Source organism: Heterodontus francisci, chromosome 19 (genome assembly GCF_036365525.1).
Source record: "Heterodontus francisci isolate sHetFra1 chromosome 19, sHetFra1.hap1, whole genome shotgun sequence".
NCBI classification, from domain to species: domain Eukaryota; kingdom Metazoa; phylum Chordata; class Chondrichthyes; order Heterodontiformes; family Heterodontidae; genus Heterodontus; species Heterodontus francisci.
Window position 1 is genome coordinate 83,181,413 of NC_090389.1, and position 19,616 is coordinate 83,201,028.

Here is a 19,616-nt window from a genome sequence, read left to right on the forward strand (position 1 = left end):
TTTAAAAAGAGTTCACTTTTATTTTAGTTAAAAACTACAACTAGGATAGATCGGTGCATAGAAAATGGAATGTGTTCAGGTCAAGTTTAGGACCTGGAGGACAGAACTGACTTATTATGATGGGATGGTTCATGTTGAGCTGCGAGACAGTGCCCAATACTGGAGTTCTTTTTTTGATAGTAAGGTGAATCACAGACACCATCTTCAGATGTAACTTTGCAACCATGACCACTTAGGGCCTGTGTTGGATTCTGGTGACCTGAGATGCATGCTCCTGGGACAGATGGGTGATGTACAGAAGGTAACAACTTCTGACAGGATGCTGGTATATAGAATAGGTCTAACACTAGATAGCTTCAACTTTTGAGATCTCATTCAGACAAGGAACATAGTCATATCTGACCAAATGAAGAACGTCCAAGCAGAGGTGTTATTGACACTGGCTTATCCAGGCTGCTCTCTTCAGAGTACTGACAGGTCAGGGGCAGGGTTACTCTTGGCTGACTTGATGGTGGAATATGAAGATTGCCTGGATTGCGGTTTCCACATCTTGGTGAGGTACAGAACATACGACATGCTGGATTCTCAGAGCTGGCTTGGTGGTGAGATATGTAGTGTACCCAGTGCTGTGTGAAACACTTCTCTCAATGCTTTCATCAGCTGTAGACGAGCAAACATCTGGTTGAATAGGTGTTCCAATGGTTCCTGTGGAGTGAGAAATCACCTTTTAACATTGAGTAGCAGTAAAAATCTGAGCTGCACAGTGCAAGTGGCTTAAGCTACTCCAGTAAATCCAGAGAAACAGGTTGTTACTTGTTCCTCTCTGTACCATCTCTAACATCGAGCAGCCAGCATGCCTCAACCATGCTGCTCTATAACCACCTGCTTGAAAGAGTAGTGGAGTCTATGTTGCTGAGGGAAAGGAGGGGAGGTACATCGTAACCCTTCCAAACAATGCTTTCTCTCTTCCCTGTCTCTTTCCTCTCGATGTTGGCCCAAGCATAAAGGTGTACTGGGCCCCTCCTTTTAACAGCACAGCTGAGATTGGCCTCACCATATGGAGGCATCTTGCCTCTCCTTAGTTCCAGTGCATAGGGCTGTCCAAGAAAATGGTTTCTAAACAACTGTCTACTTTTGAAAACACCAAGGCAGTGCACAGCAAACATTGTCACTTTACAAACCTATGTTAAAGCAGTGGGCTGCCATCTGGGGAGCTGAAGTACTGGATGAGGAGAAATTTCCTCCGACTAAACATTGGGAAGATTGAAGCCATTGTATGCGGCCCCTGACACAAATTCCATTCCTTAGCTACCGACTCCATCCCACCCCCCCACACCCGCCTCGGCAACTATCTGAGGCTGATCCAGATTGTGTTCGCAACCTTGGTGTCAAATTTGACCCTGAGATCAGCTTCTGACCACATCCATACTATTACTAAGACTGCCTATTTTCACCTCTATAACATTGCCTGACTCTGCCCCTGCCTCTGAAATCCTCATCCATGCCCTTGTTACCTCTAGGCTTGACTTTTCCAACACAGTCCCATCTGGCCTCCATCTTCTAGCCTCCTATCTTTCATCCCCCATTAGCGTGAGCTCATTCCAAACACTGCTGCCCATATCCTAACTTGCACCAAATCTGGTTCACCCATCACCCCTGTGTTTGTAGACCTACTCTGGCTCCTGGTTAAACAATGCCTCAATTTTAAAATTCTTACCCTTATTTACAAATCCCTCCATGGCCTTGCATCTCCCTATCTCTGCAATATCCTTCAGCCCTACAACCCACTGAGATATCTACACTTCTCCAATCCTGTTGCACATCCCCATTTTTATGGCTCCAATATTAGTAGCTGTGCCTTCAGCTGCTAAGGCCCTGAGTTCTGGAAATTCCCTCCCTAAACCCCTCTTCCTCTCTCTCCTCCTTGATGCTCCTTGAAACCTACCTCTTTAACCATGTGTGGTTTGGTGTCACATTTTAACTCTTGTGAAGCACCTTGAGATGTTTTAGTATGTTAAGGCTGCTGCATAAATGCAAGTTTTTGTTGAAGTACCAATATACCCCAGCTCATGGTGAATAAGTTGATGTTCATTTGACTAACCTTGGGTGAAATTCATCTGATTTAAAAAAAATATACATTTCCCACTTTGTGCTTGTGCTGACCTTTTCACCAAAATTATCAATTGGAGTATTTTCACCATTTCCCCCACCACCAAGTCTCAACAGTCATGTAATTTGCTTGGGTCACAGCAGGTTCCAGGTTTAGGACTATAGTGTATCTGGACTTGAGCTCTGCCCTCCTACTGAAATTTAACTTCCCAGCTTGTGTTCAGCTATATATTTCACTTTCTCTCCCTCCTAATTTCAACTCCCAGTACGGTGGACATTTCTTGTTTGTTGGCTTTTGAGTTTTTTAGGTGATTAGTACTGGTAACCTAGGAACACATATAGGTGTTATGAATGGCGCTGTAGTGATGGATGGTGAACTGATCTGATGCGGTGTCACAGCGTAAACCTTTACTTTCCAGGAAACCTTATCCACACCTCCAGTGATGGCAGTAAACCAATTCTATTGTTGATTCTGATCTGTCAGCAGGGTCTTTCTCTAAAGGAATTTTTAATCAAATTGAAGACTCAGGATAGTATTAACATAGGTGCTGGGGTACCTTGTAGAGATCATTCTCCAAAGAGAGAATTGAATACAGCAAGGTATTTGGATCTTGACTGTAGCTAACCAACCTTTCCACATTTTTAATCTGAATTTTAAGAAATGTACTTTTTAAAAACTCTTCTAGTTACTCCACCTTGGGCTAAGGAGGGGTAGAGCAAGGAGGAGAAATCAGCCAGGATTCATGCTCTTGATCCCTGCTGCAACATTTCTGATCAAGGTTGACTCAAAAAAAAAAAAGGGTGAAAGGCATCTGAGTATCTAGTCTCTATAGCACTGTACCCAAGCAGGAGTCAGCAACTTCAGTAACAAAAACAAGAAATGCTGGAATCACTCAGCAGGTCTGGCAGCATCTGTGGAAAGAGAAGCAGAGTTAACGTTTCGGGTCAGTGACCCTTCTTCGGAACCCAACTTCAGTAGATGTGCACAATTAGGGAGGGGGTCAGAAAGAGAATTAAAAATGGGGCGGGGAGGAGGAAGACAACTAACAATCTTCAAATGATGTGGCCAATACTGAGCTCTGAACTCCCAGCCCTATGAAAATGGGTCTATTATCCTTCCTCACTACACCCACCATTGACTTTAATTAGATAATACAGTGATAGTGGAACGATTAATTTACAATAAAGATACTTACTCCAAGTATGTGTACGCGGTTATAATAGGAGCTGAAATCCATGCTGAGGTTTACAAGAAATTTGCAGACCTAAAACACAAGTTATAATGAGAAGAGAGCAATCAGTAATTGATAAAGAAAGACCAGCGCCGTTCAGTAATTGAAGAAATACTAGTGCCGTTGACAACCTCAAGATGTCCCAAAGCGCTTTACAGTCAATTAAGTACTTTGAAGAATAGTCACAGTTGTAATGTGTGAAACGTATCAGCCAATTTACACACAGTAAGCTCCCGCAAACAGCAGTGTGATATTGTCCATATCATCTGTCTTGGGTGATAGTTGAAGGATAATGTCAGGACACTGGAAGGTCTCCCCACTCTGCTTCGAACAGTACTTTGGGATCTTTTGCATCAACCTGAGAGGGTAGGTGGGACCTCAGTTTAATGGCTCATCTGAAAGACAGCACATAAGGCTCTACAGCACTCCCTCAGCACCGTGCTGGAATGGCAGCCTAGATTATGTGTTCAAGTCGCTGAAAGATGACTTGAACCCATAATCTCCTGATTCAGCAGCAAGAGCGCTACCACTGGGCCATGTCTGACACCTTAACAAACCGCAACTGTACTTTAGTCCTTCCCAAGAGAGAGAATACCATGAAGTAGCTAGGAAATTAAGGGCAAGAAAAAACAGTTGGTGAGAAGCCGAAGAAGCTTTCCAAGCAAAGGAGAGAGGGGGCCAGAGGATGTGATTTAGGGAGAGCATCCCAACAGAGAAGGTGGTAGTGACTTCTATGGTGGAGTAGATGACGATTAGTAATCCAGAGTTATACGAATACTGTCACATAACATGTGACTTTTAGATGCTGTCGTTTGCTGGATTTCGTTTTCTTGCTCAATACATTAGTGTTTTTGACAGCATTTTAAGCTACTGTGTGCTTGACACTCTCGAGCAGTCTGGGTACCTGGCATTCTAACACTCTTGCCTCAGTTGGGTTTGTGTAAAACATGAAATTAATGCAGTGCAGTTAGGTGAGTTGGAAACATTTGGCTATGGTGAAGAGTAGGGCTAATGGACAGCTCTTACAAAAAAGCTGTCAGAAGTATGATGGGCCAAATGGCCACTTCCTGTGCTGTAAGATTTTACAATAGCGGTATTGAAGGTATTTTTAGTTTGAAATGAAAGTCTTTCTTCATTGCTTGTTAGTTCTACTTACTGTCTCAGTGTTGATGGTCAGGCGAATTCCTTTAGCTGAACTCAAGGACTGTGTAATCAGGCAAAGTACTTCTCGGAAAGGAATAATATAATTGTACAGCAACAGCCACTCCCCCTGCACAAGGAGGAAACTGTGGTTACTCCTCCAGGATAAATGAACATAACTTGAAAAGCAACAAAACAGTCGGCTTAAAAAATGACAGCTCCTGGATCTATCCCACTGAACCATCAACCTTCTTGCACTTTTTTAAATTAAAAAAAAATTGTATTGAAACATTGAAAAGGTTTACTGATCATAGTTCATTCTAGGATTCGGTGTCCATAACAAATTATCTGCTACTTGAGTTACACACACAAGCGTTTTGCACAGTTCAATGGCTTTACCTAATGACAAGGTCGAAACCTAGCAGCAGGTTTGGGTCAGGTAAGAAAGTCAATATTTATCCTGGCTTATACCTGTTGTTTTATACATCTGGTTTTCCAATGCTGTCATGTGCTTAGCAAGGGTAGTCGAACTCCAGAACCATAAAGTTGGTTCTGATCCCTGGATACTCCTCACTGTGGAGCCAGCTGTGGTCAGAGGGATGGTGGCTATACCTACACACAATTCAGTGAGTTGTGCCACTCAGCTCGCTATTCATGCAGGGCTCCTAATTTACTCTGTCTGCCTGACAAGGGCTTGCTCAGGTTTGTCAATTGTCCAATGATCAACTGGAAACTATCCCCAGTGGTGAACGGAGTGTAAGTGACTCAAGTGACTCTGGGTTCAAGTAGGCTGAAAAATGCATTAATATAGTGCTTTTCAGAACATTTCAAAGTGCTTTACAGCCATCAAAATACTTTCTGAATTGTTGCTACTGTTTGATTTCCTAAATTACAATCAATCAATCAATGACTGGAACTTGAGACTCACTAATCCGATATTCAGGCCAGGCAGGCCTGCAATATTCCAGGGTACTACTGATGAACCTGTCAGCCTGGATCATTAACAGGACCTGGGGGTGTAGACTGTTCATTGTGAACTGGAGTTCTTCCTAGTTGGCTTCATCTAATTCTGGAAGTCAATGTCTCAACATGTCTAGTAATCTTACCCAAGAGTCATGCATATAAGTTACGCAAAGGTTGGGCTAGGCTAGATGTTAGGCGGGTCTTTTCCCTGAGGGTGTAGACCATTGAAACAAGTTTCCGCTTTGTGTGGTGCAGACTCTCCGCAAATCTTGAGAGCTGGACGGGTTCTTGGTTGGGGGTGTCACTCAGGCCTCGAATAAGTTGTGTATCCCTACAGAGAGACTGCGCATGCCCCATAGCTGGCAAATTAACCTTAAAATTAGAGCTAGGTTGTTCAGTGGTGATGTCAGGAAACACTTCTTCACACGAAGGGAGTACAAATGTAGAACTCTCTCCCATTAAAATGCTGTCAAGGCTGGAAGTCAATTGAAAATTTCAAAACACAGATTGACAGAATTTGTTAGGCAAGGGTACTAAGGGTTTTGGAACAAAGGTGGGTTCCAATTTATCTCTACCTCTCTGGATTTCTCAGTAACTTGTTTTAGAGACTCTTTAGCATGGTGGTGGATTTCAGTGTGTATTAGGCACCTGGTTGGGAAAAAAGGTACCTAGCCTACTGCACACAAGCAAAGCCAAAGGATTTAATATTTATTTTCAAAAAAGTAAAGTAAATGGAAGACTTCACTAGTGAAAAACAGAAAAACTTCAGAACATTCTGTGGCACTGTCTATGAGCTCATGTACACTGGTAGGCTGCAAGATCTTGATCCTGACATGGGACATGCACATTCTCTCAATTATTGCCACCTTGGTAAATGTACAGCTGAGATGTTTCCCTTGAGTGGCAAATGGTCGGTAAGTGACCCTGTGTCTAATGTTTTTACACCGCCACCCACCCCCCCAACCCAATTAACAAATGTTCCATTAGGTCTACACGTGGGGCAGCTACCTCTTGAGGAAATGGATTGTGGTGCCTTTTCTCGATAACCTTTGTTCCTAATTACCACAGAACAAAGAGTCACATTGCTGCTAAGGGATATAGTACCTCTTCTTGAAGTGCAGAAAAGTTCAACTGGGATGTTTCTGGGAATTTTGGGTACAATCCTGAAAAAGCAAGGAATATCTGTTATACTGTTTTTAAAAAAAAAAAACACTTTATTTTGGAATCTCAATTTTAAGATATCTAAAAGGGGCAGGTCGAAGAGACTTAACAGTTGGCAGGAAAAGAGACAGAAGTGCAAGGAGTGGGCCAACTGTGTAACAGCCCCGACAACCAATTTTATCTGCAGTGTCTATGGAAGAGTCTGTCACTCTAGAATTGGCCTTTATAGCCACTCCAGGCGCTGCTCCACAAACCACTGACTACCTCTAGGCACTTGACTGAGACAAGGAGGCCAAAGAAAGAAATACTACAGGTAAACTCTATAGAAAGCAGACCTGTAAACCAAAACACAATCTATTTCTTGACCAGTTATATTTTGAGCCAATGACTACCGTCCTATCCCAATTAATGTCCCTACTATCTGTGTGACTCTAATTTTAGTGCTGTTGCTCCTTTTCTCCTCTCCCCTTCTGGGGTGATGATGATGAGTGGGAGAGGTGTGGAGACCAGGATAGAATAAAGATGACTCTGGGAATGACGTCTCCACGTAATATGCCCGATGTATGCTCTGTGGCAGATCATAAGCTGATGCCCGAGCAGGAATCTCAACCAAGCAGATCCATGATACTCCAAGGCACTAGTGATGATCAACCAGCCCGCCTGACTCATTAATAGGAATAGATTTGTATGTCCCAAGTAACGTAGTGGTCCCAGGGGAAGAGCTGTGTGAAAGTAGATGTACATTTCTATAGTGCCTTTCACAGCCTCGATGTGTCAAAGCACTTTACAACCAATCTAAGTAGTTCTGAAGTATAGTTATAGTTACTGTTGTAGGAAACACGGCAGCCAATTTTTGAAACTGCAAATTCCCACAAACAGCAAGGTGATAATGACCAGATAATCTGTTTTTGTGATGTTGATCTGAGGGTTAAATGTTGGCCAGGACACTAGTGAGAACTCCCTCCTCCTCTTTGAAATACTGCCACGGGATCTTTTACATCCACTTGAGAACAGAGAAGACCTCGGTTTAATGCCTCAATGGAAACACAGCACCTCAGACAGTGTTCTCTGTACTTGTATCAACTTGGATTATATTTGGTTTGGAGACTTGACCATGGTGATCAGTTTCAGCATGTCAGACACTTGGCTCACCAAAAAAAAATTAATCTAGGATAATGTGCTCTTGGCAGATTCCCTGCTCCTTTGTTACAATGAAATCCAATTTCCAAGTTAGCCAGCAATCCAGTGACCCATGTGATGAAGGGTAACGTCTTCCTCTATCAGATTAGCAATTCATAAACTTATCGAAATAATTGAAGTTTCACACCCTGATGGGTAAATGGAACAAATGATACTGCAGTGAGACAAATGAACCAGAAACGACTTGGATCCAATGCCTGGCTGTGTTGAGTTAGCTGATCAGCATCATGGTGATAGTGAGAGCACTGCAGCTCTCTGCAGACAGGGCAGAAATTACCCCACAATCTCTGCTCGTGCTCACTATGCAGTGACCCTTTACTGAAACCTGTACCTGCTCCTCTCTGAGGACAGATAGCGCTTGGCTATCACAGCATCGACTGCCTATGCGTGTATGAAGGATAGGCCAGATGGGTGAGGAATTAAGAACATTGTGGATCTTCAGCATGAGTCAGTGAGAGGAAAAAAGATTAATTTCAAAACCATACATAAAGGCCCCTCCTACTATGAGGCCAGTCTTCTGCTGATGTTGAATGTAAATATCTGCTGAGAAGAATCAAGTTCCCCAACCCAGTGTATCCATTGTTTAATTCACAGTCGTTTCCCAGCAAAAAAGGTCTAGTCAGTCACCAAAAAACTGAGCTATTCTAGCCATCTCCTAAGATACTGAACTACTAACTTATGGCATATGAACTAACTGTTTTCGTGTTGGTGTTATTTGCTTTGCTGGCTAAATGTAAACTGTTGGAGTTTTCAACTATTTTATATACAATAAATTTAAAGTCAGATTCACATGTCTTAAATTCACAATGCACCATGTAATGGTGCAGAGTTTAGACTGACAATTCCTAGCTCGACCATCCTGTGTTATTTTACATGGAGTGGTTCCCGAGAGGAAGATTAAAGGGAGACCTACAACCTTGTGCCATGCATGTTCTCTCTCTTTATTCCTACTGCCATTCCTAACATAGGCTGGAAATTTAGGATCTCAATGTTAAAAGGGAATTAATCCAGAACTGTGCTTCTATTTTTAACTGGACACCTGCCGATAGCTTGTGAAACCCACAACATGCTCGTGTTTACACAGGTTAAGTCATGAAAGACTGATGTCAATGGCAGGAGTAGAATACATCTGTTACCAAGAGCACTCCTGTGAATGTAAAGCTAGTTTGAAAGTCTGCTCTAACAAATTAGATTGTGGCTGGTGTGAAGTGTCAGGAGAATCTACACTTTTTTGTCTTTATTCTGCTTGATGTGTTACCTTGCCTATCTTAGGAGAGAACTGAACGATAATATACCTGGCAAAGAGTAAATATGCAGACTGCCTGAGTTCCCAACCAATAATGAAAGATTGTAGCTTTTACCTTGTTGAACAGACTTGTTGAAATGATCAAATAACGTAGCAAGCCTGGCACAGTTGTACATAACAAATGCTCCACTCTTTGTTCCTTTGGTGGAGATGTTTACTGCTTGTGTCAGGTCCAAATTCAGCTAAAATTTGCAGTAGGGGTGAGAGAAAGAGAGGAAAGTGAATTTCTGTTGTGAATAACTTTTTTTTTTATTTTCCAACTTGACCTTTGGCGGTTCCTTGGCGTCAATTTCTAGAATGCCCTTTTTATTCCCCTTTTTTAAAAGGAAAAATCAAATGGCTGACATTATGCTCCAGTGAAAGAAGCCCAAGCCACTCAATTGTGATACAGGGAAATAGTCTCCAGCCACCCTGTCCAAAAGATCATGGGATGGATACAGAAGAGGTGGTGTGGAAGGGATCGGGGGAAGGGGCATTCAGTCCATCCATCACAGGAAACAAATTGGTCTATTGCAGCATTTGCATGTTAAATGATTCCAGGGTGTTTGCTTCCATTCCCAACTCTCAATCATTTTGCTTGATCGCTGTGTGAAGAAATTATTCCTGCTATCAGCTAAAGTTTCCACTGCCTGAACCAGTTCTTATACTACTTACTATCTATAAAGATCTCTGAAGTACCCTTTTTAGTCGCTTCATGTTAAACATAGAAACAGAGAAAATAGGAGGAGTAGGCCATTCGGCCCTTCAAGTCTGCTCTGCCATTCATTATGATCATGGCTCATCATCCAACTCAGTAACCTGTTCCCACTTTCCCCCCATATCCTTTGATCCCTTTCGCCCCAAGAGCTATATCTAACTGCTTTTTGAAAACATGCAATATTTTGGCCTCAAATGCTTTCTGTGTTAGTGAATTCCACAGGCTCACCACACTCTGGGTGAAGTAATTTCTCCTCAGCACAATCCTGAAAAGTTTACCCCATATCCTTACACTATGACCCCTGGTTCTGGACTCCCTCATCGGGAACATCCTTCCTGCATCTACCCTGTCAAGTCCTGTTAGAATTTTATAGGTTTCTATGAGATTCCCCCCCCTCACTCTTCTGAACTCCAGCAAATATAATCCTAACCGACTCAATCTCTCCTCATATGTCACTCCCGCCATCCCAGGAATCAGTCTGGTAAACCTTTTTTTTATTCATTTATGGGATGTGGGCATCACTGGCCAGGCCAGCATTTGTTGCCCATCCCTAATTGCCCTTGAGAAGGTGGTGGTGAGCTGCCTTCTTGAACCACTGCAGTCCATTTGGGGTAGGTATACCCACAGTGCTGTTAGAAAGGGAGTTCCAGGATTTTGACCCAGCGACAGTGAAGGAATGGCGATATAGTTCCAAGTCAGGATGGTGTGCGACTTGGAAGGGAACTTGCAGGGGATGGTGTTCCCATGCATTTGCAGCCCTTGTCCTTCTAACTGGTAGAGGTCGCGGGTTTGGAAGGTGCTGTCTAAGGAGCCTTGGTGCAGTGCATCTTGTAGATGGTACACACTGCTGATACTGTGCATCAGTGGTGGAGGGAGTGAATGTTTGTAGATGGGGTGCCAATCAAGGGGGCTGCTTTGTCCTGGATGGTGTCGAGCTTTTTGAGTGTTGTTGGAGCTGCACCCATCCAGGCAACTGGCGAGTATTCCATCACACTCCTGACTTGTGCCTTGTAGATGATGGACAGGCTTTGGGGAGTCAGGAGGTGAGTTACTTGCCACAGGATTCCTAGCCCCTGACCTGCTCCTGTAGCCACGGTATTTATATGGTTACTCCAGTTCAGTTTCTGGTCGATGGTAGCGCCTAGGATATTGATAGTGGGGATTCAGCTATGGTAATGCCATTGAATGTCAAGGGGAGATGGTTAGATTCTTTCTTGTTGGCGATGATCATTGCCTGGCACTTGTGTGGCGCGAATGTTACTTGCCACTTATCAGACCAAGTGTGGATAACCGAGTCGTGCTGCATTTCTACACTGACTGCTTCGGTATCTGAGGAGTGATGAATGGTGCTCAACATGGTGCGAACATCCCCATTTCTGACCTTATAATTGAAGGAAAGTCATTGATGAAGCAGCTGAAGATGGTTGGGCCTAGGACACTACCCTGAGGAACTCCTGAAGTGATGTCCTGGAGCTCAGATGATTTACCTCCAACAACCACAACCAACTTCCTTTGCGCTAGGTATGACTCCAACCAGCTGAGGGTTTTCCCCCTGATTCCAATTGACCTCAGTTTTGCTATGGCTCCTTGATGCCATACTTTGTCAAATACTGCCTTGATGTCAAGGGCAGTCACTCTCACTTCACCTCTTGAATTCAGCTCTTTTGTCCATGTTTGAACCAAGGCTGTAATGGCCCTGGCAGAACCCAAACTGAGAGTCACTGAGCATGTTATTGCTAAGCAAGTGTCGCTTGATAGCACTGTCGATGACACCTTCCGTCACTTTACTGATGATTGAGAGTAGGCTGATGGGGCGGTATTTGGCCGGCTTGGACTTGTCCTGCTTTTTGTGTACAGGACATACCTGGGCAATTTTCCACATTGCAGGGTAGATGCCAGTGTTGTAGCTGTACTGGAACAGCTTGGCTAGGGGCGCGGCAAGTTCTGGAGCACAGGTCTTCAGTACTATTGCTGGAATATTGTCAGGGCCCATAGCCTTTGCAGTATCCAGTGCCTTCAGTCGTTTCTTGAAATCACGCGGAGTGAATCGAATTGGCTGAAGTCTGACATCTGTGATGCTGGGGACTTCAGAAGGAGGCCGAGATGGATCATCTGCAGAGCTTAGATCTGATCCGTTGGTTATGGGATCGCTTAGCTCTGTCTATCGTATGCTACTTACGCAGTTTGGCATGCAAGTACTCTAGGGTTGTAGCTTCACCAGGTTGACATCTTCGCTGTCCTCCCTCTATCTATAGCAAGAACATCCTTCCTCAGATAAGGACACCAAAACTGCACACAATATTCCAGGTGTGGCCTCACCAAGGCCCTGTATAATTACAGCAAGACATCCCTGCTCATGTACTCGAATCCTCTCACTATGAAGGCCAACATACCATTTGCCTTTTTTACCGCCTGTTGCACCTGCATACTTACCTTCAGCAACTTGTGTACGAGAACACCCAGGTCTCGTTGCATATTCCACTCTCTGATTATAGCCGTTCTGATAATCTGCCTTCCTGTTTTTTCTACCAAAGTGGATAACCTCACATTTATCCACATTATACTGCATCTGCCATGCATTCGCCTACTCACTCAACTTGTCCAAATCACCCTGAAGCCCCTCTGCATCCTCCTCACAACTCACCCTCCCACCCAGTTTTGTGTCATCTGCAAATTTCGAGATATTACATTTAGTTCCCTCATCTAAATCATTAATATATATTGTGAACAGCTAGGGTCCTAGCACCGATCCCTGCAGTCCCCCACTAGTCACTGCCTGCCATTCGGAAAAAGACCCGTTTATTCCTACTCTTTGTTTCCTGTCTGCCAAACAATTTTCTATCCATCGCAATACACTACCCCCAATCCCATGCGCTTTAATTTTACACGCTAATCTCTTATGTGGGACTTTGTCGAAAGCCTTCTGAAAGTCCAAATAAACCACATCCACTGGCTGTCCCTCTACTAGTTACATCCTTGAAGAATTCTAGTAGATTTGCCAAGCATGATTTCCCTTTCGTAAATGCAATGCTGACTCTGTCTGATTCTACCACTGTTCTCTAAGTGCTCTGCTATAAAATCTTTGATAATGGACTCTAGAACTTTCCCCACTACTGACTTCAGGCTGACTGGTCCATAATTCCCTCCCTTTTTAAATAGTGGAGTTACATTAGCTACCCTCCAATCTGTCGGAACTGTTCCAGAGTCTATAGAATCTTGGAAGATGACAACCAATGCATCCACTATTTTTAGGGCCACTTCCTTAAGTACTCTAGGATGTAGATTATCAGGCCCTGGGAATTTATCGGCCTTCAATCCCATCAATTTCCCCAACACCATTTCTCTACTAATACTGATTTCCTTCAGTTCGTCCCTCTCACTAAACCCTGTGTTCCCCAACATTTCTGGTATGATATTTGTGTCCTCCTTTGTGAAGACAGAACCAAAGTATGCATCTAATTGGTCAACCATTTCTTTGTTCCCCAGAATAAATCCCCCTGTTTCTGACTGTAAGGGACCTACATTTGTCAAGTGTTGTCAAGTCCTCTAACACTTTGTGGCTCTTCCCTGCACTGTCTCTAGGGTGTGTAACTGGATCACTTGTTTTAGCACCGTGTCCTCCATTGACTGGGAATGGCTGGGGCTTCCTTGTAGGGAGCAGAAGTCAGTCTGGCCTGCTCTTGTGTACCAGCTGGCTATAAACTGGCTTTGGGTAGTCTCCTTTTCACCTTTTTTATAAATGTCAATAATGGTGGGTGGCACAACAAGACTTCTAATAAAAGCAGATGATAAAGTAAGGGTTAAGAAACAAAGAATATTTTCCCTTGCCTGCCCCTACACTATGTCGCTGCAGTTGGAATACATTGGATTACTTACTGGACTGCGGTGTGCTGTCGCTAACAGTTCAAACCTGATGGTGGCTGAGGTCATGCTGCTGATGATTTCAGCCCATGAATCCCCTACAAAGAAATGCAATAAACTTGTTAAAACCAAGCAAACATTATCCCAGAGTCCATCCGTTCGTCAAATAGCAATCCTGCCTACCCACTGTCTGACTATAGCCCTTAATCTCTCTAGAAACTGGTCTGTCTCTTGCCACATATGGTATTGACCATGTCAGAGGGTTTCTTTGGTAACTTCCTCACCCAAAGGTCAATTACCGAACAAATTACACCTAAATTACCTTTTTAAAAAAAAGCTTCACATATAATCTGTCCCCTCATTTTTAAACCTTTTGCTTCAATGAAAAATTTGCACCATCTTGTTAATCTCCTTCATAAACTTCAATTTTTTAAATTCTTTCTTGGGATGTGTCACTGACAAGGCCAGCATTTATTGCCCATCCCTAATTGCCCTTGAGAAGGTGGTGAGCCGCTGCCTTGAACTGCTGGATCCATCTGGTGTAGGTACACCCACAGTGCTGTTAGGAAGGGAGTTCCAGGATTTTGACCCAGCATCAGTGAAGGAACAGCAATATATTTCCAAGTCAGGATGGTATGTGATTTGAAGGGGAACTTGCAGGTGCTGGTGTTCCCATGCATCTGCTGCCCTTGTCCTTCTAGATGGTAGAGGTCGCGGATTGAAAGGTCCTGTTGAAGGAGCCTTGGTGAATTGCTGCAGTGTATCTAGTAGGTGGTATACACTGCTAACTCTGTGCATCGGTGGTGGAGGGAGAGCATTTTTTAGGTTGTGGATGGGGTGCCAATCAAAGGGGCTGCTTTTACCTGGATGGCGTCGAGTATCTTGAGTGTTGTTGGAGCCCCACTCATCCAGGCAAATAGACAGTATTCCGTCACACTCCTGACTTGCACCCAGTAGATGGTGGACAGACTTTGGGGAGTCAGGAGGTGAGTTACTGGTGCAGAATTCCCAGCCTCTAACCTGCTCTTGTAGCCACAGCATTTATCTGGCTGGTCCAGTTCAGTTTCTGGTCAGTTGTAACCTCCAGGATGTTAGTGGGGGATTCAGTGATGGTAATGCCATTGAATGTCAAGGGGAGATGGTTTAATATTCTCTTGTTTGAGATGGTCATTGCCCGGCACTTCTGTGGTGCAAATGTTACTAACCACTTATCAGCCCAAGGCTGAATGTTGTCCAGGTCTTGCTGCATATGGACACAGACTACTTCAGTTTCTGAGGAGTTGCGAATGGTGCTGAACACTGTGTAATCGTCAGTGAACATCCCCACTTCTGACCTTACGGAGGGAAGGTCATTGATGAAGCAGCTGAAGATGGTGGGCCTAGGACGCTACCCTGAAGATTTCTTGCAGAGATGTCCTGGGACTGAGATGATTGATCTCCAACAATCACAATCATCGGAGAGCTTTCCCCCTGCACCACCCCCCCCCCCCCACCCCCCAATTCGCACTGACTCCAGTTTTGCTAGGGCTTCTTGATGCCACACTCTGTCAAATGCTGGCAGTCACTCTCGCCTCACCTCCTTGAATTCAGCTCTTGTCCATTTTTGGACCAAGGCTGTAATGAGGTCAGGAGCTGAGTGGGCCTGGCAGAACCCAAACTGAGCGTCAGTGAGCAGGTTATTGTTGAGGAGTAAGTGCCGCTTCATAGCACTGTCAACGACACCTTGCATCACTTTGTTGATGATAGAGAGTAGACCGCTAGGGTAGTAATTGGCCGGGTTGGATTTATCCTGCCTTTTGTGGACAGGACATATCTGGGCAATTAATTGTCCATATTGTCGGGTAGATGCTGGTGGTATAGCTGTACTGGAACAGCTTGGCTAGGGGTGCAGCAAGTTCTGGAGCACAAGTCTTCAGTACTACTGCCGGAATGTTGTCAATGGTGGTTACAGAGATGAACCTCGCTACTCACTGCCTTTACAGTTGAGTTATTGAAGGAAACCTGTGTTTCTTTTAAACTGCAATGCACAATATAATTCAATCCCCACTGATAAACGCATTTCTCCAGGAGCCTTGGCACTCGTGCCACTAATACACTCAGCAGTGGGACTGTTTTCATGACTCATTCGAAGAGGATGTCTCAACATTATTCTATTGTCAAAGCCACTAATGCCACGATCTAAAGGGATGGAACAGGGACTGGGTAATACACCGGGCTCGGAGACCGGAAAGTAGAACTGTACCTTGCACGACGTTTCCATACTTCATCACAGATGCTTCCTGCATTTGAGACCTGCGAAACCTAGAGGGGAAAAAAATGAGTGGGTTCTTTACTATGTAATTTGTTTGAATTCTCTAATTTAATCTTGCTCAAAATTATCAATGGTTTTACTGATTAAAGTAATTAAATACAACACAAAAAATGAAAATTTCAAGATTAGAGCTGGGTTTAAAACTTCATTTATATTAATTGCCTAAGATTCATGAAAATGAGTACTGCACTGCTGGAATCAGTCAGATGTGGGCAGTACATTCTACTGCTACTCCAAGGGCAATTAGGGCAAGTTCACTTCTGTCATGTCCTCCAAAGGACAGAATCTGTCCATTGTGTGAGGCAGTAAGGTTAGAGTTAAGAACTTCCCTTTAGATGAAATAGTCTTCTCCTGGAATAACTCATGGCACTTGGCTACAAGTAGTTTGCTGGCTCACTTCTCTGGCATATTATGGTGGCTTGTGAATCCAGAAGGGAAATATAACTAGGCTTAACTTGCACAATGGGACCTTTTGTACCACTTATCAATCTTGTACTGCAAATCCTGTTTTTCCAGCAACTGAGTGCTTACTGATAGTATTTTACATCCATTCTAAATCTTGCTCAGTTCACTGGTTAGGACAGGTAATGTTTTACAATTCAGTGTTTTCATTTCTCCTTTTTCATAGGTAATAATTGCAGAAAATCACAGACTTTGCTGAGGGATATTGTGCTGTGCCAATTCACAGTTTGCATTGTTTTATTTGGTATCTCTTCTGGGAACGTTTGAATAATATTTGCAGAAGCTAACAACTTGAATTTATATAGTGCTAATCACTTTATGGTCACAAACATAAAAAAATTCCACAGGGTTTTACAAACTAGGGTATGAAGCAAAACTAGTGGGGGAATAAGGAAAAGTCAGAAAGCCATAGCTAAAGCTGAGCTTTGAGCAGCTTTTAGAATCATAGTTTACGGCACAAAAAGAGGCCAATTGGCCCACTCTGTCTGTGCCGGATGAAAAACGAGCCACCCAGTCTAATTCCACCTTCCAGTATTTGGTCCGTAGCCCTGCAGGTAACGGCACGAGAGATGCATATCCAGACACCTTTTTTCATAATGAGTTGAGTGTTTCTGCCTCTACTACCCTTTCAGGCAGTGAGTTCCAGACCCCCACCACCTGGGGGTGAAAAACATTTTCCTCATCTGCCCGCTAATCTTTCAACCAACCACTTTAAATCTATGCCCCCAAGTCACTGACTTCTCTGCTAAGGTAAATAGGCCCTTCACCTCCACTCTATCCAGGCCTCCCACAATTTTGTACATTTCAATCAGATCTCCCCTCAGCCTTCTCTGTTCCAAGGAGAAAAACCCCAGCCTATCCAATCTTTCCTCATAGCTGCATTTTTCCAGTCCCAGCAACATCCTTGTAAATCTCCTCTGTACCCACTCTCGTGCAATTACATCCTTTCTTTGTGGCCTAACCAATGAGTTATACAGTTCCAGCATAACCTCCCTGCTCTTAAATTATATACCTCTGCTAATAAAGGAAGGGATTCCATATGCCTTTTTAACCACCTTATCGACCAGTCCTGCTACCTTCAGGGATCTGTGGACATTCACTCCAAGGTCCCTCACTTCTTCTACACTTCAGTATTTTCCCATTGATCGTGTATTCCTTTGCCTTGTTTGACCTCCCCAAATGCATCACCTCACTTCTCTGGGTTGAATTCCATTTGCTACTTTTCTGCCCACCTGACCAGTCCATCAATATCTTTCTACAGCCAATTTTTGTGTCGTCTGCAAACTTCTTGGTCACGCCTCCTACATTTACGTCCAAATCATTAATATAGACTTGCAGGTTGATAGGTAAATTGGCCATTATAAATTGCCCCTAGTATAGGTAGGTGGTAGGGGAATATATAGGGACAGGTGAGGGTGTGGTAGGAATATGGGATTAGTGTAGGATTAGTATAAATGGGTGGTTAATGGTCGGCACAGACTCGGTGGGCCGAAGGGCCTGTTTCAGTGCTGTATCTCAAAATCTAAATCTAAAAAAATATATACCACAAAACCAGGTACCGAGTACTGAGCCTTGCAGAATGCCATTGGACACAGCCCCCTCCCAGTTTGCTGCCACTGAGCCAATTTTGTATCCACCTTGCTACATTTCCCTGGATCCCATGGAAGGAGGAGATGGTGCCAGTACAGGTGTATAGTGGCTACAGGCTCCGTTTTGAGGGGGTGGGTGCAGAAAAGAGATGCATGTTAGAGTATACTGATGGATGTATCTTCAGTTGAACATGGAGCTGCAGAAGTAACGTGGAGGGATCTGAAGACTTGGGTTCTGTGAAAGCTAAAGTAAGTCCTGATCAGTTCACTTTTCCTTTTTAACATTTGAGGCCAAGTCACGATATACAGAAACCATTACATGATACCACTGGTACAATAGTTAAACGATGTGCTAGGCTTTTACTTCTGAGAATCAGTTTGAAACCCAGCCTGGAGCAACAGATGACAGCCAACTCTCTTTACAACTATTTGGAATATGAAATTCCTTGTGTTGGACAGTAGGCACAATGTACAGGCAGAGTAGAGAAACGATACTCTACATCCAACAATGTGGTATCTAACCGGAGAGTTCTTGATGCTTAAAAATCCTAACTTTGAGTTTCATATGTTTTAAGCCCAACTTACACTCCCTTTTTTCCCCTCTGTCTATCTCTCTTGTGCCTTTTGAATTCTATTCCAATCAGTAATTTTGGTAAGACTTACTTTCTTTACACTAATTTCACTATCAAAGGGAAAGAGAGGCCTGGGTTGGTATTCTTTGTTTTTGTTGTCACGAAAATGTGCTTTATGTCAAATGATTTTTAATCCATCAGCTGGAAACCGGAATTGAATTTAAAAAAAGAATAAAGGTGACTTGAGCTCGCAGCTAAAGATGACTACCCCATTTTGCATTACTGTACTTTCCACATTCCAATCCATTGAGACACCATGTCTGCAAAGACCCATCAAGGACAATGACCTGGGGAATATGACTGAACCACACATCCCGTCCCCATTAGCAAGGCATCAAGGCAATCACCTGAGCTATTCAACTGGTGGAGACGAACCACTCAACCTAATCACGTGGACAATGGGACCCTAGCTGAGACGGAGTTCCCAGACATGAACTTATCAAGGGAATGCCTTAAACCCAATCACTTGACCAATGGGACCCTAGCTGTGAGAGGTGGATTCCCAGACATAAACTAATTAAGTTGCAAGGGGAATACACTAGTAATGACAATGTTTGAATCACTGGGTGACTGTCATCTAATGGGCCCACTCTTCAGATGTTTAAGCTTCTGCTTTCTCTGCAGTAAAAGGACAAGCAGCTGAGACACTGATGGGAGAAGACCCGAGTGGGGTCCCTCCTTCCTCGCTCTCTCCAACCCACCTTGCAAGCTTCAAACCCTGTTTGCCAACCATGACTACCCAGAGACGCACCTACTGCAGACTTGAAGGAAATCACTGCCACACTACTGTCTCCAGGAGAACAGCCAAATCAGCCGTCCACATCTTTAAATCGGAAGCATTGGGATAACTGAGGGAAAGTTGCAAGACCACCAAGTTCAGCCTGAAGCCAGCCAAGTCACCAACCTCCAGACTGTATACCCCTTTTATTTCTCTGGACTCTAATTTGGCCATC

At 43.7% G+C, this 19,616-nt stretch overlaps 1 protein-coding gene across 5 annotated transcripts in view; it reads right to left on the minus strand.

Moving 5' to 3' along the window:
• dalrd3 (DALR anticodon binding domain containing 3) overlaps window positions 1-19,616 on the minus strand; it is a 33,147-nt gene continuing 13,531 nt past the window's right edge. For all 5 annotated transcript variants that reach the window (XM_068052127.1, XM_068052131.1, XM_068052130.1 and 2 more), the window contains 7 exons: window positions 15,912-15,970; window positions 13,685-13,767; window positions 9,167-9,293; window positions 6,549-6,607; window positions 4,498-4,611; window positions 3,306-3,374; window positions 1-705 (listed from right to left, as the gene is read on the minus strand). In XM_068052127.1, coding sequence (XP_067908228.1) covers window positions 586-705; window positions 3,306-3,374; window positions 4,498-4,611; window positions 6,549-6,607; window positions 9,167-9,293; window positions 13,685-13,767; window positions 15,912-15,970 — 631 coding nt within the window. In that variant the 3' untranslated portion in view covers window positions 1-585. The remainder of the gene's footprint in view (window positions 706-3,305; window positions 3,375-4,497; window positions 4,612-6,548; window positions 6,608-9,166; window positions 9,294-13,684; window positions 13,768-15,911; window positions 15,971-19,616) is intronic.